Source organism: Aulostomus chinensis, chromosome 13, assembly GCF_037954235.1.
Source record: "Aulostomus chinensis isolate RoL2024-O1b breed Wild chromosome 13, RoL_Achi_v1.0, whole genome shotgun sequence".
In the NCBI taxonomy this organism is placed as follows: domain Eukaryota; kingdom Metazoa; phylum Chordata; class Actinopteri; order Syngnathiformes; family Aulostomidae; genus Aulostomus; species Aulostomus chinensis.
This window is the reverse complement of record NC_141332.1, coordinates 14108398-14133220: the sequence shown is the minus strand read 5'-3', so window position 1 is coordinate 14133220 and position 24823 is coordinate 14108398. Positions and strand designations below refer to the sequence as shown.

At 41.3% G+C, this 24823-nt stretch overlaps 5 protein-coding genes across 5 annotated transcripts in view; 1 reads left to right on the top strand and 4 right to left on the bottom strand.

Annotated features, from left to right (window-relative positions):
• Positions 1-3: 3 nt before the first annotated feature.
• On the top strand, positions 4-5956 carry phykpl (5-phosphohydroxy-L-lysine phospho-lyase). Its single transcript, XM_086221481.1, has 13 exons — positions 4-395; positions 504-622; positions 722-881; positions 975-1049; positions 1132-1219; positions 1308-1424; positions 1501-1583; positions 1654-1879; positions 3492-3646; positions 4168-4257; positions 4339-4472; positions 4569-4613; positions 4927-5956. Exons 1-12 carry the CDS (start codon positions 337-339, stop codon positions 4610-4612), a joined length of 1350 nt encoding a protein of 449 aa, XP_086077607.1. The 5' UTR covers positions 4-336; the 3' UTR covers position 4613; positions 4927-5956.
• hnrnpaba (heterogeneous nuclear ribonucleoprotein A/Ba) lies at positions 5812-9112 on the bottom strand. Its single transcript, XM_086221483.1, has 9 exons — positions 8975-9112; positions 8258-8481; positions 7695-7863; positions 7449-7607; positions 7231-7362; positions 7056-7146; positions 6786-6941; positions 6591-6676; positions 5812-6151 (listed from the first exon to the last, which is right to left on the bottom strand). The coding sequence occupies exons 2-8, from the start codon at positions 8464-8466 to the stop codon at positions 6606-6608; spliced, it is 987 nt and encodes a 328-aa protein (XP_086077609.1). The 5' UTR covers positions 8467-8481; positions 8975-9112; the 3' UTR covers positions 5812-6151; positions 6591-6605.
• A 2081-nt stretch (positions 9113-11193) lies between these two features.
• Positions 11194-13804, bottom strand: nme5 (NME/NM23 family member 5). The gene is made up of 5 exons (XM_086222611.1): positions 13546-13804; positions 12174-12379; positions 11798-11898; positions 11576-11694; positions 11194-11472 (listed from the first exon to the last, which is right to left on the bottom strand). Exons 1-5 carry the CDS (start codon positions 13666-13668, stop codon positions 11341-11343), a joined length of 681 nt encoding a protein of 226 aa, XP_086078737.1. The 5' UTR covers positions 13669-13804; the 3' UTR covers positions 11194-11340.
• A 1007-nt stretch (positions 13805-14811) lies between these two features.
• On the bottom strand, positions 14812-18781 carry rack1 (receptor for activated C kinase 1). The gene is made up of 8 exons (XM_086221480.1): positions 18562-18781; positions 17919-18090; positions 17359-17506; positions 16376-16471; positions 16063-16173; positions 15447-15587; positions 15127-15237; positions 14812-14922 (listed from the first exon to the last, which is right to left on the bottom strand). Exons 1-8 carry the CDS (start codon positions 18668-18670, stop codon positions 14857-14859), a joined length of 954 nt encoding a protein of 317 aa, XP_086077606.1. The 5' UTR covers positions 18671-18781; the 3' UTR covers positions 14812-14856.
• A 3205-nt stretch (positions 18782-21986) lies between these two features.
• LOC147250995 (uncharacterized) overlaps positions 21987-24823 on the bottom strand; it is a 119868-nt gene continuing 117031 nt past the window's right edge. The window contains exons 31-32 of the mRNA XM_086221479.1: positions 23779-23817; positions 21987-23120 (exon numbers count right to left, since the gene is read on the bottom strand). Coding sequence (XP_086077605.1) covers positions 23070-23120; positions 23779-23817 — 90 coding nt within the window. The 3' untranslated portion in view covers positions 21987-23069. The remainder of the gene's footprint in view (positions 23121-23778; positions 23818-24823) is intronic.

Sequence of the window (24823 nt, the reverse complement as noted above, 5' to 3'; positions counted from 1 at the left end):
CAAGATGCGTATCTTAGACTTAATTTTAATTTCTCTGCCCCGTGAACAGTCCCGTATTTAGGAGCTTCTGCATAAAGCAACAGTGTAGCCACAACTGGTGTTGTCTTTACCATTCTTGAAACTGGATTTGCCCTTTAAACATATAGTCTAGTCTAATTACCTGCGCTAAGAAGAAAGTCCTTAAGTGTCCGCAGAAAGATTTTATTGCAGCGTGACGTGAAACTAACGCATGCGTAGTAAATATCAGGACATCTTTTAAAAACAAGTCTAGTTTCGATAACTACTTTAGGGTGGCACTTTGCGCCAATAAATCGATTTAATTCGTAATTCAAGAAGATGGCATCCGAAAAACTCCGGAAAGAAGAGACTCTTGCAATGAGGAAAAGACTGATCGGGTAGCTATGGAGGAAACATGAAAATAAGTTGTTTCGTCAATCCTTTTTCAGCCGACGAATTGAATCGAATGCGTGGCACTAACACCTCTTCGTTCAATTTCTCTACAGGCAATCATGTCGACTCTTTTATTCAGATGATCCAGTGAAAATAGTGAGAGCAAGAGGACAATATCTATACGATGAAAGTGGCAGGCGCTATCTGGATTGCATTAGTAACGTCCACCATGGTAATAAAAATGGACGTGCTGATAGTGCATGGTCATCATTTTTAGTCTCCCGCCTCCCTGTGGCATGTAAGTGAACTACTACTATGTTCTCTGTTGCAGTAGGCCATTGTCACCCCAGTGTTACGAGGGCCGCAGCAGAACAAATGGACATCCTGAACACTAACTCTCGATTCCTGCATGACAACATAGTCCTGTATGCGGATCGCCTGGCTGCCACCCTGCCAAAGAAACTCTCTGTCTTCTACTTTGTCAATTCCGGGTGAGTACTATGTCTCGTGATACTTCAGCATCACAGAAGTGTGTTCCTGAGGTTCTTTTTTATTTTTATTTTTTTAATCTTCTCTACGAACAGTTCAGAGGCCAATGATCTCGCGCTACGTTTGGCCCAGCAGTACACCCAACACCAGGATGTCATTGTGCTTGACCAGTGAGGAATCTGTTCATATATCACACATTCACCAGCTGAGACATGTTTATCAATTAAAATGCAAACTCTTCTCCTACACAAGTGCATACCATGGGCATCTCCTGTCCCTGATCGACATTAGTCCCTACAAGTTCCGGAAACTGTCAGGACAGAAAGAATGGGTTCATGTGGTGTGTAAAATCATACGACTGTAACTTTACAATTGCTCACCAAAAGTGGACTCCTGTCTGTCTGAACCATTGTTTTACACCCCTCTAGGCACCCTTACCAGACACCTACAGAGGGATGTACCAAGAGAATCACCCCAACCCGGGCCAAGCATACGCTGATACGGTAAAAGACCTGATTGAGGAGGTGCACAGCAAAGGTCGTAAGGTACACTTCATCACGAGGAAGCACCGCATTAAAATGACCTTTATGATCTATATCAGCCTCTTTTTCCTCCCCTCAGATCTCTGCCTTCTTTTCGGAATCATTGCCAAGCGTTGGGGGACAAATCATGCTTCCCCAAGGATACTCGGCTAAAGTGGCTGAGTGAGTAACGACTCATCCAGCTTCCATTCTCACTCAGCCACATGTACAATATGACGTTTCCCTTGTGCAGATACGTGCGCTCAGCTGGCGGAGTGTTTGTGGCAGACGAGGTGCAGACAGGCTTTGGCCGTGTTGGAAGTCACTACTGGGCTTTTCAGCTGCAAGGGGCAGATTTCTGTCCAGACATAGTGACCATGGGCAAACCGATGGGCAACGGACATCCCGTAGCATGTGTGGCAACGACAGCGGAGATAGCTGGAGCGTTCACATCCAATGGAGTGGAGTACTTTAATACTGTAATTATGACTTCAATAATATCAATTAAAGATTATGTGGGAATTACAATCAATCGTCCGATAGAACCGGTAATTCCTTCTTACGCTAGTAGCAATAACTGGTCATGCAGCTTCAATTTCATTTCCCCATCGTTGAAAAAGGATTGCAACAAGTGGAAATGTATTCAGATATCAAAAATTTCCATTTTGTTCCGTCTGACAAATAAACCATTGGGTAGAAAAATATCAGACAGTGTAACATCAATCTTAACTCCACAAACATAAACAACAGAACACTTCCACGTTATTACAAACACATTCCCACCATCTAACTAAAATGCAGCATCCTCCCACACACACAAGAGCTTCAGTTCGTTTTGCGTCATGCATTGTTCAGCAGTCCATTATTGGTCGGCATGAATGATTCGCCAGCCCAGTTGCTTCGGAGGGATTTGACCCTTCATTGTCTGCCTGATTGTAACAGTTCATATTGTGGTCAGTCAGTCAGAAAAGACTTGCCATCCAATGGCGTTACGATTTATCCCTAACGGCAGTGAGCTCGTGGGAGCTGATCCCATTATATGCTGAAGAAAAGTCTAAGAAAAGAAAAGTTGCGTGTGGTTTGAGCTGATTTTATGCAGCATGTAAAGATGAGCAATGTCGTGTGTATGCATTGCACTTCTCCGAGGGCACGGTTTAAAATAATCCTCTGGAGGATCATCATTATAATTGATTGGCATGCATCATCGTAGATGCCGAAGACATTTAGAATATTTGAAACTCTTTTTACAATGTATTAAATGTGAGATATCTCAAATATAGCAACGCGTACAATATAATTTTCACTCATTATAATCACGTTTCACATATCTCTGATGTACAACAGCTTAGACCACCTTCCAACAATTTTGACTAGGAAGACTTTTCGCTTCTTAGAATCCTCTTAAGAAATCTGTCATTTAAGAGCAAACAGTGTGCCCACAGTGAACATTACCACTAGTTACAAGTGGTAGCAATTAAAATTTTGATGGCTTTATGTCAAGATATAGAAGGCAGAAAGTTGGTTGAAGTTTTGGGGGAAATGAAGTCCTTTGGGCATTTACTGCTGTTAACTGTACAAGAAAACCTTTTGAACGAAAATAGTCATTTAAAATAACATAAGCAATCAAGGCCTTCACAGAGAGGCATGCCCTATACTTCATGTCCAGTATTAATATCCAGTGATTTGGAGTCACGAGATTTCATGACATGGAAACCACTTGGGAAAATAAATGACTGAAGTGTATTGTTTTTAAAAATGCATCAACACAATTCTTGATATCTTTTAACTTGAAGAGATATGGACTTGGAATTACAACGAACTAACTAAAATTATATATATTTTCAACTTAAATTCCAATGGGAAAACGTGAATTTACATGGATCAATATGGTTTCGATTTTTGATTGGTTAGAAATACATCATGGGTATCAAATCACAGGATTTACAGGATGAGATTTTCCGAGGGACGAATCCACTTGTTAACCTGAATTCTGATTACTGTAGTTGGGGTGTGCTTTCCCTTACTTTAAATTAACCTTCAGCTTGGAGTACACGTACATCAATCATTTGATTTAACTGTGAATTCATGCAGTTTGGAGGGAATCCAGTGTCCTGTGCAATTGGCCTCGCTGTCCTTGATGTGATCGAAAAAGAGGACCTGAGAGGAAACTCCCTGAGAGTCGGAGGACATCTGAGGGATGAGCTCACTAATCTAAAAACAAAACATCAAATCATTGGTGATGTGAGGTGAGGATACAGTGGGTAGCAACTTTAAAACGTATTCTTTTAGTACGGCTCATTGTTTAAAGATGGGAACATCCTTAATAAATAGGAACGCGATCAAATAGTAAGTTCTGCAGACTGACAAGGGATCTGTGTGACTGCAGCTGTGTGAAGGCGTGTTTTCAGTGCACACTGACCCGTCTTCCTAGATTACTGGAACGTTGTCTAAGAGGATCAGTTGTGTTGGTTGACACAAAGTACATGAAATTTTAACAAGCAAAACCATTACACATTTTGATTATTAAATGGGTCTGTTCCTTGACATCTGCAGAATAAGATTCATAGTCTCTGCAGCCCTGCAATTCTTGAAATCTTTGTTGTGACACATGACCTTTAAACACAGGTCCTATTTCAATAATTCAGTAATGCCTCCTGGTAACAGAATGACAGGAAGGAAATGTTTAGGGCTAAAATAGAGCATGCAAGGGTAAATGGGTCAAATAGTGCTTTCAACCTCTTTTCTCTTGCATCAACTGTTTCGGCAGAGGCAAGGGACTGTTTATTGGTCTCGAGCTGGTTCAAGACAGACAACTGAGGACTCCCGCTACAAAAACTGCAGCACATGTGGTGAAGAGGTGGGACAACTAAAATGCTACGGGTGACTTTTCAGTTTGTGCATTATCATTTGACTTACTCCAGTAACCTCTCTGCATCAGGTTGAAAGAGGAGGATCAGATATTTGTCACTACTGACGGCCCCTGGGAAAGTGTCCTGAAGTTCAAACCACCTATGTGCTTCAGTATGGAGGATGCTGACCTGGTGGTGAAGTGTATTGACCGCATCCTCACAGGTTAGCAAAGCAAATGTCTGCTTTATAAAACCGTAACCACCACACTGAATGAATGCACTGCGGGAAAGTGAATAATTTTAATCTCTCATTTCCTAGACACTGAAGCAAATAACCTTCAACTGGAAAAGGAAGACATCTAAGGTTTGTTAAACCTGTAGAAAACTTTTTTAATTGCATCATTGTCAGATGGTCACATTCATAGAGTTCAGAGGTAGGAAAATACTATCTATGCTTGAGGTTCCAAACAAACAAGTTCATCATTTCACTTGACAGAACATGTTGCTGTTTAGCTCCACCACTGACCATTGTGGCACGTTTTCAGTACGTCAGTCAAGTCTGATTTAGAACCAGTTTACTTTTAAATTCGGTATCAAATGCGTGACGTGTTCTACTCTTCTGGAGATAAAGCATTAAAGATAACTTATGGTTGATCTGTTTCTGTTTTTTCCCCCAGGGGTTCAGTGCCAATTTACATTGTTTGGGAAGAAAAGATGCTCATCTCTTCAATGAACATCCATTTAAAGCGAAGCCAGCTCCAGAACAATTACACTGTGGGCGATGACCCATATACGATATATAACACTGATGTGAACTTTTGAATGTTTTAAATCATTGTTTTCCATCTTGACTTCTCTCTTTTCTTCTTATTAAAAAAACAAAACCAAAAGGCTATCCAAACACATGTCAGCAATATGTTCTCAGTATGATTGAGATTAGCACTTACCAGACCACTATCTTTTACACCTGGACACATTCACAAAAGGGCTCAAGTATTGCAGTTTCACATCTAGTGGAGTGAATATTAACACTCAGCCAGTTATCCAGCAGGTGGCGAAGCCCTCTCCCACAGCTTCCCAAAGAGGCATCCGTGGAGATGTTAACATTACTTCAAGACATATCAAGCAAGCCATTTAACAGTACAAAACATTTAACATTAACTTTACAAATAATAACAAAAAGATCCATTTGTAATATAAACCAAAAGTTTATTTCTACCAATTTGCCCAAGACACTAGAGGAATGAGTTTCCAGTGAGAGAGGGAGTACCCTCTTACATTAACAGGCTTGCGTTCAGTTGTATAACACTAGTAAAGCCACTTAAAAATTGCAGACAAGATGGGGGGGAAGAATCTCCTTAAAAGCCAAAAAAAACAAAACAAAAAAAGATGCTGGTTGTCTTCATCTACTAGGCCATCTGCAAACATTAATTTGACACGCTTACAATGAACCCTGATTAGTCTAAATCCCTTATTTTGCCTCACCCCACATCTGAAGCCATGCAACTTGCATCCAACACTCAGCACGGAAGAATAGAACTAAAGATCTAGAAACACCAAAAGAAAAAAAAAGCAGAGTTGTTTTATTTGTGAGCTTTAAAAGCTCTTGCTCCTGATCGTCTGTAAATCCAGTAGACATGTAAAAATACAACCATACAATACATTAGATTCAAAAAGGTACCAAAAAGTACAGTAAAAATAACACTTCCATCACTGGAAATGTAAATGGACACAAAACAATATAAAATAAAAAGTGGAAAAGTGACATTTGCTTCCCCAGTTCCTCACTTGATCTGTACAAATGGAGCATGAGTCCAAATTTCTGCCAACTCCAAAGGAAAAGCCAGAGCCCATGTTCGTTGTGGTCAGACCATGGATCTCATTTTCTTATTTACTTTAGACCTTAAGAGAAAAACATGGTGCTTAACGTTACTGAGAATAAACCAAATATGGCATGCAGTTACATAGAGACAGACAGGTGCATGAATGAGTTTGACAGGTCAGTGAATGGACACAGACTTTTTTGGAAGGGGGGGGGGGGGGGGGGACCACCGCTAGCTGTTCCACCTAGCACCCTGGTGAAGAGGGTCCTAAGTCCTGTTCTCAACCACCACCAACTCAACCCTTATTGATCAAGTAGTGTTTGTAGAGATGCATCTTAAGATGGTTGACAAGTGGAATGGATCCATCTTTAATGAGCAGACCCCCAACACGACCTACCCTAACCCCACCACAATGCTTGGGATGGACTTAGAGTAGATGGAGATATTTGGGGGTCAAAAAGGCACCAATGGTTACAGCTATGTTCTCATACTACCACGGATGATGCAAAAATGCATACCTGCACTACGTGTGATCAGTATGGCTTGTAGCTACTCTGGTGGCCTCCACGTCTTGGAGTTTTCCCATAGCTTGTATTGCCCTGGTCTGGAGGACAAGAGAAAAAGGGACTGAGTTCTTCTGTACAACAAGGAGGACCATGAATATAAAGTTTTTTCTCATTCTTTTTCGTTCCCTGGGGGCACTTATCGCTTACTGTAATCGTAGCCACCCCCATAGCCGTAATAACCAGCAGAGTAGTCATAGTTGCCATAGCCGCCATATCCATAGCCTTGCTGTCCATAGCCATAGTTCTGGTTGTATCCTTGGTTCCAGTAGTTGTTGTAGCCTTGATTCCAGTTCTGGCCCTGGCCTATAATACAACAGAGGAGGCCTCCGTCAACACGCCCCCACAGACCCAACCCAGGCACTTGCTCATGACTACTATGTATATTAGAAAATTAAGAAGATTCTCATCTGCACTCACCTCCACGGCCCCTGCCTCGTCCGCTGTACCCACGGGCGCCATACTGCTGCTGCTGGTAGACCTCTTTGGGTTGGGCTATTTTAATTTCACACTGGAACACAACACAACACATCTCAATGCAGTTTCACATAAAAAAAAATTCTAGCTGATTTTCCATGTAAGACTAAAAATGTACCTTGCTTCCACCAACGGTGTGGTATTTCTTTTCCATAACCTTCTTGACGGGAGCCTCTTCTTTATATGTAATAAATACGAAACCCCTCCTCTTCTCTGTCTTTGGATCTTGAGGCAGCTCGATAGTCTCAATCTATAAAAAGGAGGCAAAAATAAACAACTGAAACAGAAAATAATTAGCATTCATCAATAACTAAATGCAAAGGTCAATGGTAATACCTCTCCAAAGGCTCCAAAGTATTCCTGAATGACCTCCTTTGAAGTGTCTGGGTTAAGACCCCCCACAAAGATTTTCTTGACAGGGTCTTTCTTCATTGCCATGGCCTTCTTGGGGTCAATCTGTCGTCCATCTAGCCTGTGCTCCTTTTGTTCCAGAACCTTAAACATGCAAGAACAGATTTAACACAGTCAGTACACGAAAAACATGAGTTCCACAACTTTCCCAGCAACTGCTCCTCCACTCACTTTGTCTACACTGGCTGCATCTTTGAAGAGAATGAAGCCAAAGCCTCTTGACCGGCCTGTCTGCTGGTCCATCTTTATGGTGCAGTCTGTCACCTCACCGAACTTGGAGAAGTAATCTTTAAGATCCTTTTTGCTCGTGTCCCAGCTGAGACCACCCACAAACATTTTCCTATGATGGCAAAAGAGAAGGAGACATGTTTGGCATGAGAGACAGTAGGGCTATTTCAACTTTACATATGGCCGGGGGGGGGCAGAAGGGGGTGTGAATGTACACACTGTTCCAGAACATCTGTTGACCAGTGACGTAGTGCAATAGGATATAGCGCTTGCGTTTTATAGTATTTATGCAATTTACTATCAAACTACGATTCGACAGAAGTGGGCACCCCTGAGGATAGATTTTAACAAGCCACCACGCATCAGATTGGATCTCAACCCATGCGCCCATCCCCCCCTCTTCTCTGCACATGGCGCCAACAAAGGCCGGCTGAACAAAGAAACATGGCAAACCACAACTGTTCCCGGTTTAGCTAAAGAATCAAAGGATGTAGTGTAAAACTCACCCCGCATCCTCCTCGCCTTTGCTGGCGTCGATCTGGCCGCCCTCCGTGCCACCGTTCTGCGAGCTCTCGTCGGTGTCGGGCCCCGCGCCTTCTCCGCAGTCGTTCACAGCGGTGCCGTCGTTCTCCTCGGCGTGGCCGGCTCCATTAAAATCATCGACTTCGTGGCCATTTTCTGATGTTTCCATATACTGCTGCTCAGCCTCAGACATTTTGCACTAGTAATCCTATACCAGAATGAGTTTTTTTAAAAAAAACCGCTCAGCTACAGATTCTCAGGGATTATATAACCAGTACATACATAGCCATTAAGACCGTGCAATACATGCATTAACCACCATTTTGACCGGCAGGCTCGCGCTCCATACATTCACAGCAACCGCTAATTCTTTCGGAAAAACACATAAACGGTTAAAATAACCATCAACTAGCGTAACACAGTAGCCATCAACGGTCCACAACACATTTGTGCTGCAGTTGAAGATTAGATAATAGTGGAACCATCTGTACGAGACTGATAAAAAAAAACGAGCCTGGACTGTACAACTCTTAATTCGTTACGTAATGCACAGGCCGTGTTAGCCGCACTGTAGCCATGTTTTAAATTGTTTTCCAACATCCAATATACATTGACCCGAATAAACAATAACACGACTGCGACAATAAGAGTACTTACTTGACTAATATGAACAAAAAACAATGCTAAAGAAGTACGCAGACCTGCTTGCTGGTCACACGGCCGGAGAGCGCTCTTTAAGATGGATTCTCCCACACGACGACAACTCGTGGTTGGTTTTCTTTCACCGGCTGGGAAAAAAGAGACATTTCTGCGGAGACGTTATCCGATTGGATGATGAGCGCTGTCAATCATGGGATTGACCAATTACACACGCGATATTTGTTTTCCACCAAAGATGTTCACACCCTTCACACACAGGAAGGAACTGAGCGTACATTTTCTTCTCGCGAAAAACGCCACAGTGTTCAATTATGTAGACCTGCGAAATACATCTAAGAAGGTTACTTTTTATTCACTGAATAGTCTTTTCAAACTCTGTAGTATTTTTTTTTGGAACTTATTTCGAAACACAAGGACCCACGCAACAGTTGCAGGGTAAATGGCTGTGTAATGAGTGTGGGAAATGGCCTAAAGGTTTAACATTATTAATGGACACACATACCAAGAGCTGACATGAATATTCATACATACATTAGTTTAAAAGCAAAAAACGGAGATTACTGAACTCTGAGGACTTACTTTGTGTATTTGGGATTCGGTGGTGTGTTGATTAAACTAATAATGTCATAATGTGTTATGCTGTATTGAAATTTGTTTTAAAGTTATTTTATATTCAATATCCAAGGTAGTAAGAAGTTGACAGTGTAATTATATACCCACTTCTCATGTGTAATTACAATGTACTTGTACAGTGTAACGAGCAGATCAGACAGTGAATCAGGCGCCACAACCAGATGATGAAGATACTGAATGACCACTGTGATTTAAATGACCTATGCTAACGACCAAAATAAACACCCAACCATGTCTCACTCCTTACAATTTTAAATCCCTTCCCATATTTTCTGAGATTTCCTAGGAAACAATAAAAAAAACCTCACACATTGTTATACATCCTTAATCAGTCTTTTCGCTACCATGAATCTGCTGTGAAGCAGCTTTAGTGAAATACGGTAATCCTCATTTGACCAACTGAAATATGCTTTACACACAAAACACTGTGAGTTACCAGCCAGAGTTCTTTGATAATAACATTTTATGTTTGTGAAATAATTAATTCTTAACAAAATCCAAATCTTCGATCCATTGACGAGTTGCTACTTTACTTTTATAAATCTTGGTGTTTTGCTTCCAACTAAGGAAAAAGTCACAATGGAGATGTCAGTCAGGATTGCGATCTCTGCTTCGCATTCTCATGTTTTGATAAGGACATGAGGACCAAATTGTCAAAATCCATTAGAATACTGCAAAAAACAACATTCTCAACCGAAACTCTTGACATATTCTGTATAATTGTGTCCATACACTACCAACTGTGTGGGGGTTTGGGGAAACGCACGCATAACAATCTCAGATCCAGTCAGTTAAATCAGCCTGTGAGGGTAAAGATCGGGACTGGGCCCTCTTGTCCATCCCCCTGCCTTTTTTAAGTTACCTGGGTCTGGTTTTTAATCAGTTCTTCAGTCACAGCCCTCTTCCAATTGTTTACCATCCAATTGGTTCCATCACTTCCCCTCGTGGTTTCCTACCTTTTTGTTGTTGATTGGTCGGTTTCATTTTTATTTTGGTAGTTTTCCAATTTATGCTTGCCTCATCATTCGCTGCATACGGGTCTATCCTCCTCTAGCCTTTCATGACAAACATGTCCCACACACACTGTCAGCCAGTTTATGTAGCTTGATTGTTCCTACAGGTACTGCAAATACAGAGAAAAGGCCCTCGAGGGAAATATGTTCTCTCAGAGCTCCCCAGTAGGTAGATTTTACAACTGCTTACCTCTTGTATAACTGTTTGGTCTGAAAGTGCCTTCTGACTCCAGACTTCAATCTGGACTCTGCTCTTTCTTGAGTCCCTCTGCTTTTCCACAGTGGCTCCATCATGTATTTTTGGCTAGTTTGGATTATTTTTGATTTACTGGTCAGCAAGCAAAAGAGCTAGTTCTTACTTTAATTAGTAAAACGATGATCAACGTGACCATGTATGTAACTTTTTACTGCAATGTCATTTAAGTTTTTAATTTTTCAAATCCAAGATAGTGAGCGGCCTAAAGTGTATGAGCTTCTAATGTCCAACCATAGAAGCCTTTCCACTAACCGGCAGATCTTCAATTTACCGTGCCGTGACCTGATGAATTAGGAACCACATCCATGCTGATGAGGTCCAAACGACAAATTGTCAAATTCTCTTACAAGACCAAATTAAACACCCAACAATGTGTCTTTATTTGAAATGGATCAGGTTTTATTTTATTCTCTTTTTTAAGACTTTGAGCAACTATCAGAACTCTGTATAGCAGATTTATAAAATATTTTCATGCTTATTATTTGACCCAACATCAAAGGGAAGATCAGTGGTGCTTAGAATGATGTAATTCTTCTTTCTTTTTCTCTGGATGTCTCTCTACTTCTTCCACGGTGGCTCCATCAAGTATTTTTGGCTTGTTTGGGTTGTTTTTAATTAACCAATCAGCAAGCCAGAGCTATAGAGAAACAATAGTGCAGGGTATCCAAATAAAATGTTAGTAGGCTAGTATTTTTATGTGAAAAACTGAGCAACCCTAATCCTTACGACTGAATACTCACACAGGGGTTGAGTGGCTTGTTCTTGCAGAGCTCAGTCAGCCCGTGTAGCAAAGTTGGGTTAATGTATCTGCTCAGGTATTCTTTTGTGACTGTTCTTTGAGGAAAGGACCTGAATACAGCTGCAGAGACAATAGATTGGAACACAGAATCATAAGTGGAATACCTTCTATTTCTGTTTACATCCCACAGTAGTGTGTGTGTGTGTGTGCGTGCGTTTCTTACTGTTGGGGAAAATGAATTTGATCTCTCTCTCAGCTGCAGTAAATGAGTCGCTGCCATGGAGGGCATTCTTCAGATCAGAGGTGCCATATTTTGCTCTTAGGCTGGGGGGGTGTCATAAATAATCTCAATTCATGAAAGTGAATTATATACACATGTATTTGCAAATACCAGTTCAATATTTGGGGATATATTATGTTTGAAAGTTCACTGTCTGTACCGGCAATCTTAAAATTTAATGTCTCGTGAGGCTTCATGGGATGCATCACAAGGCAGAGTCCACTTTCAGGAGCCTCACAAGGCAGTAAATCCAACAAATTAACCACCACTGTCATATTATTTGAGTGTGAATTGCCAATTTCAACATGAGCAGACTGACCATTCTGGATTGGTTTCTCTGGCCTTTGTAGGGTTAGAAGGTCCTATGATGGACTTCCAGTGGGCTACTGCGTTGTCCCGGGCCAGAGTTAGGGCAACAATGGGTCCAGAGCTCATGAAGGCGGTGGTACTAGGAAAAAAGCTTGTTCCATACTTGTCCGCGTAGAAGTCACTGCACTGCTCTGGACTTAGCAGCAGTTTTTGTTTCTGGGGAGAATTTATTGGCCACTTTAGTCAAATGTGTGAACAAAGCTGAATCCACTCTCTCCTGGATTACAGCTAATCCACTAATCTTTCTCCAACTACCTGGATAACGGGTGAATTTCTAAAGCCTTCAGTGAGATAGTGTCTGTCAGCATTAGTCAGCATTCAGTGAATGGATAGACATAAATATTTGCATGAAATTAGCCTAGTGGAAAGGTGTATACACCATCTGCCCAAACCTTTTCCCTTGGTGGACCAAAAACTCAAACTTCATGGTGAGCTCCAAATACGTATTCTACCTCCTCGTTTGTTTCAGTTCACTCCTGCCAACATGCAACCGTATAATCATCGAATAATGAAAAAAAGAAATTCATAAAGTCATTGCACACAAGATTGCTGAGTCAGTTCCCCTTTAATTCATCTCGATTAAAACCCCCCACAAACGCTTACCAGCGCACGGAAGGAACGACTCGTCTCACATCTAGCGTGCTCATGTTCATTTCAAACAACGCAATGTCCAGCTGTCTAACTAAACTCAGTCTGCAACCCAGCCAGTCACCACGACCATACACAGGCTTCAGTGATTAGGCTAATCGGCAGGGTGGTGGAGGAGGGCTGTGCACAGGAACTTCATATTTGAATAAGATTGCAGAAAAAAATACAGATGATTTTTTTAACCTCACAAAAGTCAAACAGTGTTACATGTCATTTAATTTGATTATGTATTTCTATTATTTGTCCTTTATTATTTATTTAAAAAATCCACATACTTGTAGGCCAAATCAAACCTTATTCAAGGCCTTATTTCACCCCCTGACCCCCATAATGGGCATCCTAAAGAAAAGGGCCTTGTGCAGTTTCACTGCATCTCATTATTTCTCATTTATGGAGCTAGTTTGTCCATCGGATATTCAAGCCTAATACTGATTTTTAAAATGATGCTTTAAGGGATGATGAGCTCTTGTTGACCCCATCATCACAACCAATGTTTGTAGTGAATAAAATCTGTCATCACCACTATCTGTCGATCTATCTATCTATGTAATAGTAATGCATTATCACCCTTTAACTGCCAGCACCCCCTTTTGGTGGAAATAGCATAGCATTTGATGTACAGACGGTCAAACTACGTCACAGATCAGTGCATGTAAACTTTTGTTTCAACCAACCTGCAGGATAGCGAAGCCTGATTTAAGGATAATGTCTTCGATCTCCTCACTTTTTTCGATTGCGTCCGGTTTAATGATAGCCAGCGTTCTCTCCACATAAATATTTCCCGACGTTTGGTCCATCACTCCGTTTTGGTTTAAGCGTTGGAAATGCCAGCAGGCTAGGTGTTGCGAGTAGGTATGTAATATAAACAGGAGTTTTAAGAAAATGTAGTCTCCGGTTGGCGAGATGGTTACATGGTTGCTATGATACCGTAAAATGGTCTACGGCAAGTCGAAGAGGACAAACCACGCAAGAAACACAGGCGACATAGTCGTGAGTAAATGAGAATAAAAAATATAGTTTTTTCTTTTTTTCGTTTTATATGAGCTCCTCCAATTATTTTACTTCATTTAGGAACTGTATAATTTTAAGACACACCACTGTCATTAATGGCAGCGCTATTTCGGCTGGAATTGATTCAAATGGTGATGCATCAATATTTTTGTCAGACACCCAAGCCTTTGTCTTTCTTTACCAAACACAAGAGATTGTACATATTTTAGCCAACACATTTCCATGATTTTTCTAATCATGACCACATATATTTTAACATATAAAATGAATAAGAGTATGCCACATGTGAAAACAAATTTTTGAAGTCATGTTTTGTCTAAACTGAGGCATAGACACCCCAAAATATAAATGTAATGAATAAGTGTCAAAGGAATCCATTTTTTTCTGGCTTTATTAAACTAATTAAATGCAGGCATTGAAACCTGCAGTTTTCAAATTGCATGACTTGAATGTTTTTCATGTTAAACCCTCAACTGACACATTACATTTCAGCTGAATGTAAGTCTACTGCATTTTGCAATATCTGATCTACAGTAGGTTTTGAGTCGAGTAAGCTTTTTTTTTAAAAACATACCAATAGAACTTTAGTTTAAATACACAAGAAACAGTTTAAGACAATTGTCTTTTTAAATGCCTTCACTGGCGAGGATGCCAATTGTGCTGCTTTGTTTGAGCCACAACTTCAACAACCTGAGGAAGCAGACCAGAAAGATGTACACCAGGCCTTCTTAGATGAGTCAAGCCATTTGAAACATGTCAGGCTATTTAAGGTATTAAAAAAAAACTTTAAAATGACTAAGTCCCATGCTAGAGTCAAAACACAGTGCCAGAAAACTTAAAAACTAACATCTGTGCGCTTCTCCTTGATCTTCACCTGCGGTTCATTACACTGACCACTTGTTGAAAATGAATTAAATATGCGATACATATTCTTTTCAAACTGTTTTATTCAAAGTTTCTTTGATGAAAAGTTCTTATCGGGTTCCAATAGTAACCTGCCACACTCGGATCAGGTTGTCAGTGTAGCCAGCAAACAGGGTCTGTGAAGAGATGAAGAGACCAACATCAACACTGATAACGAACTCTGTTCACGGCTGTGAATGCTCATATGAAGAGATTTGTGACGCCCCTCATATTTGCAGGACTGTCGTCAGAAGACATCAGAGTTAAAAGTGAATGGGTATAATCACTGAGGGCGACATGAGCATTTGAGACTAGGGTGGGGTGGCGGTGGGTTTCTGTACCTGTCCGTCAGCAGACCAAGCCAGGGAAGTACACTGTGGGGGTTCAGCCTTGCTGTTTGTGGTGATCACTTCCTGTCTCAGCTCATCCACAATAATCTTGCCCTCCAGGTCCTGAAAGAGAGCAGAGGCAGAGCAGTCAGTGACTAGAGATGTGGGGAAGGATCAACGTAACAACAAAGACAGCTTAGAGCTCAGAAACAGCCTCTTTATCATCAAACAATATACAGTTGGCATTCAAAGTTTCATCACTGCCCTGCACACGATAGCCTAACTGCAGCAAATACAACTTCAAGAAAAAGGTATTCAAGAATATCCTTTACCCAGATCTTGATACTGGGACCGGTGGCAGCACACAGCCAGTAACGGTTGGGGCTGAAGCAGAGGGCATTGATGGTGTCTCCGCTGTCCAGGGTGTAGAGGTGCTTGCCCTCATTCAGGTCCCACAACATGGCCTGACCATCCTGAAGGAAGAAAACAGTCTCAATAACATATTCAAATGTTCAATGTATAAATTCCCATGATGTCCACATCTTTTAGGAACAATGTCATGACAAGTTCTCTGGTATGTTCACTTTCACAAGAAAACTGAACATGTATCTAAGTAAATCAATACTACTACTAATCATAAGAAGGTCTCAACGGAATCACAGTCTAATGTGCAAGTATGTGCAGAGCAAACTTCCTTCACTTGTCCCCCCCCCCCCCATTGGCCATTTCCAAATTTTATGAATATCGCTTTTATGATCACATGAACAACAAATGCTGAAGCACCAACACATGGCCTACGGATTGCAGGCCACACTCAGAAACAGCCTCTGTTATCATCACTGTTAAACAGATGGTTATCCAGTTGTCATCACTGCTGTAACCTGCAAGTTGGAATATATACTGGTGCTTCAGCTCACAACTCTGAGGCGGTCTTCTAAAAAGGTGTACCTTTCCACCAGATGCACACAGGGAGCCATCGGGAGAGACGGTCACTGTGTTCAGGTAGCCGGTGTGGCCAATATGGTTCGTCTTCAGTTTGCAGTTAGCCAGATTCCACACCTACGAGCAGGAACATCACATAATATACAGATCATTTGGGAAAACAGATCAGACCATACAGTCTGTGTCTCATTCATAAAAACATTTCCCATCAACAAGCAGCTCAGGTAATGCATGCCATTCTCCAAGAAGATTCTCCAGGAAGGAGGACTCCTTTAGCATTAACGAGACAAGTTCAGGGGTGTTCTAAACAGAGACGTACCTTGACCATCTTGTCCCAGCCGCAGGACACAATGATGGGGTTGCTGCTGTTGGGGGAGAAGCGCACACAAGACACCCACTCAGAATGGCCCTCATCCTGAAAATGGGAGAGATGCATGAGTCGTCCTTGCAATCTTCTCTGGCTACATTGATGATGAGGCACCATAAGTACTGTCATAGCCGGACGCAGTCATTGCGTCTGCCATCAGGACAGTGAAGTGACACGAAGATGCTAGTTAGGCTCAAACCTGAACCTCCACAGGTTCAAAGAATCTTTTTGACTGGTTTCACATGTTGATCAGCGGGAGGCCTTTGATCTCGCTACTGAATTCATGCTGCTACAGGACTGATATGCTGTCAGTGAGGTTGAGGGGGTGAGGGCTTCAGAGGGCCAAGTTCAGCAACTGGAGCAGGACTACACTGGAACATTGAGAGCTACTTTGACTGAACACATTTAAAGAGACTACGGGGAGAAGACTGCGTTAAATGAAAGGCTAGCCAGGGCACACAAGCTAGCTCTGACCAAGGAAACCTGCATCTCAACTAGCATGTCTCTTCAGTCTCTGTCTGATGCACATCTGAACACCGAATCAAGAAGCTGAATGCTACAGTTTAGACCAGGGACCTTAATGGCATCCACAAAAAATGCCTAAACACTCCTGCCAAACATCTCCACCCTGCAATACAAAATATAATATTGCATTCTCTTTTTTATTCTACCTAACAGGGGAGTTTCCAGATCAGTGTAAGGCCTTCTAAAGGAAAACTAACTATAAGGAATGCTTCGTATCTCAAAAACTCACAGGAAATCTGCACCATTGATTAAGTTATGTTAGGCTTCATTAGGTTTTAACTGACACCAAATAAAAATCTAAAAGGGAGCTAATATTTATTCTACTGGACCCAGAAATAGAACGCAACAATTCTTTAAGTCCCATTGATCCAGTTCCAGGTAGAGACATCAAACATGAGCCATCAACTCACCTGAATGGTGTACTTGCAGACTCCCAGAGTGTTCCAGAGCTTGATGGTCTTGTCCCGGGAGCCAGACACAATCTGGCGGTTATCAGCGGAGAAGGCCACGCTCAGAACATCCTTGGTGTGTCCAACAAACTGACGGGTGGTGACACCACTGAGAACATCACACAAAGGATGCAAATTTAAGTTGGAGGCGGTAGCTCATCTAATGTCTCTGCAAACACACACACTGATGTCCCTTTACTGTGTTCAAGGAACAACTTGACAAGAACATTTATCGGGTTTTAGTGTTGTGCGTTAGCATCCTCCTTAATCCGTGAAATCTGTGATTTTAGCTGTGCTGAAAATCTGGTGAAGTACAGATGAACAGCCTGACAAGAACGGAAACAAGAACTGTGACTGAATATTTACAACAAGACAGCTGACTTTTACAACTGTTTAAATAAATATTCTTATACTGTGTCCGTAATTTTCTAAACATGTAACCACATTGACTCACAGTTTGAATCCATGTTTTAGAAAAGTGAGGTGCTCTGTTACGCTTCTGTCTTGTGTTGTACACTTACGTGCTAAGGTCCCACAGGCGCAGGGTACCGTCCCAGGCACCAGACAGGGCGAACTGTCCATCGGAGGAGATGACAACATCACTTACAAAGTGAGAGTGGCCCTTCAAAGAGCGCTGGGGGATGCCATAGTTGGTTTCATCACGAGTTAGCTTCCACATGATGATTGACTTGTCTGGAAGGAAAACATTTGCATGTTTAATTACTCCAGGGCTACTTTTACTTCAGGAAATAGCAGGCGTGTCAGACATTTCCATTCAATGCTGACATTTTCAAACATTGTTACGACTCAGCAGGCTCAATCTATTAATATTAGAAAACTGATCTTGACGACTTGACGGTCACAGGTGTGACAGAAACCCAATTCTTCTCATATCATAGACGCAATGTGTGGCTAAAGCTACTTTGAAGATGACGCCAGGTTATGCTAGCTAGCTCGGCTAACCGGCGTATTTCAATTGAAGATTACTAGCTGCCAGAATCAAACACTAGCATTACAACAAGAAACGTGTTCTTTTGACATTCGATTCGAGTCCTATGTGTCACATGCTCCAGTGCTGTCTTTAATCTCATGTTACGATAGCAAACCGGTTAGCCCTTCATGCTATCTTAGCCATGTTGGCAGAGCCGGCGGGGGAAGCCTCACCTCGGGACGCCGACAGAATCATGTCGGGATAAGTGGGTGTAGTGGCAATTTGGGTGACCCAACCACTGTGCCCCTTCAGGGTCCCCCTTACTGTCATCTGCTCGGTCATTTTGGCGAGGTTCGGTGGTGCCTTTCACGAGGATGGATTCGGATATTTCAGAGGTTCAGGTTAACCTAGGTCCTCATCGCATCTGGGCACGGAGGAAAAGGAAGTTTAAACCCGGAATCAAAAAGTATGAAGGGTCAGCAGGCACCAAAGGATTCTGGGAAATGTAGACTTTATACTCTTCTGCCAACACAGGCAAACGACCGTTCGCTTACATTGGACGACAGGTTTATACGTCGTAGGTTTGCGACAGGGGTGGTCAGGATGTCTTTCATGTGACTTCATGGGTCTCATATGTTCTGCAGCGTCCCAGTAACATCTGCTGTAAAGCACTGATTAATTTTGCACTGATTAATTTTGCTAAATGTTTACAAAAAAGTAGATATCTGTAAAAATGGCCTAAAAGGGTATGTCTTTTTTTGCCTTGTCTGTTATAATATGTTATTTTTCTGTGTTGATTAGGAAGTCCTACATCACATGACCTGGAAGCTATTGAGGGGGAAAAAAAAAGAAATTTGCATTAAAATATTCATATAAACTTAAAGAGTCAGTAAAATGTAAATAAGAAACAATACGTAATAAGATGAGGAGTATCGTATTTTTCCAAGCTTGTTTAGACACATTAAAGGTGACTGACTCCTCACGTGACCTTGAAACCTTTTCGAAAAAGTTAATGAAATTTGCATGAAAATAATAGAGTAGCTGTAATAACATAAAAAGAGTTGGTAATATCTTTACGTTAATTTGGAGTCACATGGCAAAAGACACACAAGATTGACTGTCATGATTAACTTTATTTGAAAGCCAGAGTTCAACATGTCAAGCAGATGTCCACGTTGTACATGTTGCAATGTTCCCCACCGAACTGATCAGCTGCAACCAATTGTGCAACCTGTTATGAGTAGAAACATTGAGCTCATTCCACTGCAACAAAAGAAGACACACACAAAAGGGTTTTTTAAACATGTTGCTCTATTACTTTAATTACAAAATCAAGAGCACACGTTTGTATTGGCCGGCTTTGACTTCATTCCCATACTTGAGTCTGATGATCCACAGCTATGTTTAATATCTACTAGTGACAACACCACATGGGTGAGAGACGAAGCCAAGGCGAATGATCTGGACATTCATGGAAGAAGTTTAGAGGTCAACAGGTACCCAGAGGTGAAAGGTCATGATCGGTGCGGTCAGCAGAATCCACCAGATCTGGTAGCTTCTGTCTGTGCTGTATTTGTTGATTGGTTCATTCTAAATCTTTATCAAAAGGGCACAGGGTAATCTTTCTCTTTTATGACAAATGTTGGCCTCTGGTTGTCATTTTCAAATCACATCGTACCTTCCACTTACAGGACCAGGCTTCCTGCTATTGTTCTTGAGATTACCGTTCATTTCATGGTTTGTCACTTCAGTTTCTCTGTGAATTTATTTTCCAGCTTCAGACGTTTTGCTTTCTTTGGATAATCACGTTAGATTGTCACTGATGCTATGGACTAGGGGACAGGATCGATTTAACGATCGTTAAATGAATAATTCCCTATAAAAGCGATTCAGTGGACCAAAACACATGAAACCAGAGAGTTTATTTCAGTCTGACCCAATTTCCCGTTAAACATATTTAGACAATTACAAAAATAGCTTAATTCTTTTACAAACCAAACACACAACCAAAACAGTTGCACAATGTCAGGCTAATACTGATTTGTTACAAAAACCACAACAATGCAGACATTGTGCCATTTACTGACTCCTCTAAGCCTTCAACCTGAAACTGATAGAATCTGCAAAAGAAATAAACACATCAAATAATGTTAATCGACAGATAACCATCAGCTCGCAGGTGAAATGCCGACAATTACAACTTTCTGTTTGATCATTTCTCACCCAACATGCATTTTTATATCATGATTTTCAAATAATGTTTGTATCGTAATCATTCCGTTTCATAGCTTATTGATATGTGATTTACAAAGATTGACAAAAACTAGAATATAAATGCTGATACTGTACAAGTTTTCTGAAGGTTAATAAAAAAAAAAAAACATCTAAAAGATAGTGAGACTCGGACCACTATTATGAAAATGTGTGATGTCAAAAATACAACTATGGCACTTCATGACAGCGTGAATGAGCCTGTTGTGAGAATAAAGCAGGTTAGAGGTTACGTTACGCACAGACTTTACTGTCATTTCAGATCAAACACTGGAGAAATACGTAACCAACATTACTGTAACGTAAAATTAGACATTTTACCAACATCGTCCAGTTGGTTTTTACGATAAAGAAGCCAGCAGTATGAATGGACTGAATTTTTTCTCTGGTTTTAGTATCCCTACAATTAACAAACTGTAATGACAAATTAAGCAAGATATGGAGATGACAAAAACAAACCAAGCATTTGTAAAACCATTTTATGACCTTATAAGGATTTGTAAATTCCATTGTTATTCTTCTTTCTTTTCTTTTAAATCCCATATTCACCATTCTTGTTCCTCGGTTTAATGGGGCAGAGCTGGTCTGATATAATTATTGAAGAAAAGCAAATTATTCTTTAAGATCTCCTCCACGGATTCTCTTCAGTTTCTTGAGCTCTAATGACACATTTCTTACTGGATTAAAAAAAAAAATGCATTTCATGCATGTGGAGACAAAAAAGTCTGACATTGTTCTTGCAGAAACCCAATTATAATTTCCATAATACCATATTTAAAATGCCCTCTACTCCTCCACATCAGTAAAGAAAACAAAAACAAAAAGACAAAAAACCTAAATAACACGAATATACAAACATTTTTCATATCACATCTCTCACTGCTAGACAAAAGTCCCCTTCTTTGTGAACTGGATGCTTTAATATTCCACATAATACTTGTGTATATTCAATTTTGAACCAGGAACATCTTCCAGTGAAGCTCAAACATTCAATGGTAGGGACAAAAAGAAAAACTCATATCTGACAGGAGGGGGACCTTAAACATTTGAATTCATCAAGTGGGAAGCAAAGGTAGAATGAACCAATTTGAATGTTGTAAATGATTGCTCCTCTGTCTGCTTAAGTTGAATAAGTATGTTGCCTTACAAAAATATAATTAAGGAAATTCATATTTTATCAAAAAGTGAAATGAATTCAGAATATACAGATGTTCGCCAAGAGAATGTAACACCATTTTCTGTTAATGGAAATGTGTTTCTGTTCAAGTTAACAGAAACACATAATGACTCCATGTTAGCCATGTCCTCTATACAAAATATTTAAAAAATACTCTATGGTACATATACAAAACCAGGTATTTTCCTCTTTACCATGCATATCTTGAAATAGTTGTGTATCTGTGCATGTATGTGTGATTCCTCGCATTATAATAAAGCTTTCAACAGATACATAAAAGTATTTATGGTCTAAAAAACTGATTTCATCTGATGTATTACAAAGACCAAAACACCAGTAAAGGCCAACTGACTATAACCGTTTGTGGTGATAAAAGAGGACACACACAAAAAGCAAAATAAGTGATGTTAAACCACGTGTGTGTTACTGAAAATAAATGAGAAAACAACCCCCCCCCAAAAAAACCCACATTCAATTGGATTAAAAATTCACACCTGTGTCTGTTAGTCCTTCAGTGACTAAAATTGATTCAAAAATATCAAGCAAAGACACATTGAAATCAGCAGCAACAATTTTCACTGTAGTCCAGAGACAAAAGTAATTAAACACGTCTTCATCTGTGATTAAAAGATCATGATCAGACAATCAATCACGGGAAAATAACTTAAATTGCCAATCTTTTTTTTTTGAGGCAGGTAAAACACAACAAGTGAAAAGTTGAGGCTGTGGCTGAAACACGGGCTCCTTCTGAACTACTGTCAGTGGTTCCTTCAAAACTAGATATCACAAATACGACTACGCACAGGAATGCAAAATGTAACTGGACAAAATTATAAGAATAGAACAGAACAACACACAGGTCACCAAGCCATAAAAATGAGACTTTTCTGAGTAATTTGTTACGATGGAAAGACAATAAAAGATCTTGTGGCGAATAAAATCGAACCTACTCTCGTTTGGGGGTTCAAAAGGAAACTGTCAGGATTCCTAACAACACTTTTATGATCAATCAGCCTTCCTTAAAAAGCCTTAGAAGACATCACCGTCCTGTAAATCATTCCGTATGTGCCAGAGACGTCAGTAACTCCCAGAAATACCAAGCGCAGCATCATCAGCCACAGGTGTGTTTTCTTCCCAGGTGAGGGTGGAAGTGCAGTGATGTTTGTCGCCCCCTCCTGGAGTCTCCACATTGGAGGGTATTTTTTTAAGTGTTCGGTATGACACTGTGGCGTCACGTGGCTTGTTCTGCGGCTCGTAGTCTATGTGTCCTTCTCCACCAGACCCTGGACTCCTTCATGGCTGAATAAGACGCTTGCGTTTAAGCTTCTGCCTCGCCATCTCCTCCTTTCACAAAACAGAGAGAGGAGGAGAGAGTAGTGACCCACCGTCTCCCACAGTCAAAGAGATCAATCCATCCATGCGTCAGGCAGGGGGTGAGTGTGGGGACACCATCTTTTCCATAAAGGGTCACAATCACTGCGACTTTGTTAGTAAGGCAGGTAGAACGTCTTTCTGGGCGCTCCAGCACGCATCATCTCTTTCTTCTCTTTAAAAGCTGCTTTCTCAAGAATCTCTAGAGTTTCTTTTTAATACTGTTGACTCAAAATGCACCCCCCCCCCAAAAAAAACCCCTCAATATATTACATTAAATGTTTTTGTTGGGAAAAAAAAAGGAAAAGGGGAGTGGGTTTCTGGTGTAATATTCAGTGGCAATATATACCATATCAATATGTACAGTCTCCATGCTGCTGGTTAGTCATCACTGCAAAAAAAAAAAAAAAAATAGTGGAAATAGATTAGTGATGGCAAATCAAAATCCAAACCTAAGAATGTTCACACAGTTACATGCTCACACACTGTAATATACTCACAAAATGCCCCTGTATCAAATCAAGAGTTAAGCAGTTGATTTAATGACAATCCAGTCATGAGTGTCTACAGAAAGTGTTAGCACCTCTCGTAATCTAATAATCTAATAATCTAATCAGAGCGGAGTGCTCACCTTGTGCCAGCAGCCTGGTATTGGCAGCCCGTCTTGCCCCTGTTGGTAGAGAAATGGAAGGTTAACAAGCCAGAAAGCATTTTGATATTTTTTATAAAGTTTGATTTAGACTTTTGTCATTGTCAGAAACAACAAACAAACAAACAAACAAAAAAAACTTGTGTGGGGCAGTCTTGGTTGACACGTCTCTGCAACACTGCGTGGACATCGGGGGCCTTTGGAGTGGCAAACCGGGGTGGTGGTCCCTGTCTGTAAGAAAGGGGACCAGAGGATGTGTTCCAACTATCGTGGGATCACACTCCTCAGCCTCCCTGGAGATGTCTATGCCAGGGTACTGGAGAGGAGGGTCAGGGCGATGGTCGAACCTCAGATCGAGGAGGATCAATGTGGTTTTGGTCCTGGCTGTGGAGCTGTAGATCAGCTCTTCACCCTCGCTAGGGTGCTGGAGGGGGTATGGGAGTTTGCCCAACCAGTCCACATGTGTTTTGTGGATCTGGAGAAAGATTCTGACCATGTTCCCAGGAGCACCCTGTGGGGGTACTCCGGGAGTATGGGGTGGATGGCCCCTTACTAAGGGCCGTTCAGTCTTTCTACCGGAGGAGTGAGAGTCTGGTTCGTGTTGCCAGCAGAGTCCAACCCAGTGTCACCAGTTCTGTTCATTACCTTTATGGACAGAATTTCTAGGCGCAGCCTGGTGGTGGAGGGGGTCGAGTTTGGTGGAGGGAGGATGTTGTCTATGCTTTTTGTGGATGACGTAGTCCTCTTAGCTCCATGAAGCCATGACCTCCAGGTCTCGCTGGGACAGTTAGCAGCCAAATGTGAAGCGGCTGGGATGAGAATCAGCACCTCCAAGTCTGAGGCCATGGTCCTCAGCTGGATAAGGGTGGCCTGCCCACTCCAGATCGGGGGGGAGGTCCTGCCTCAGGTGGAGGAGTTTAAGTATCTCAGGATCCTGTTCATGAGTGAGGGTAGGATGGAGCGGGAGATTGACAGGCGGATTGGGGCGGCATCTGCAGTTGACGCGGGTGCTAAACCAGTCTGTTGT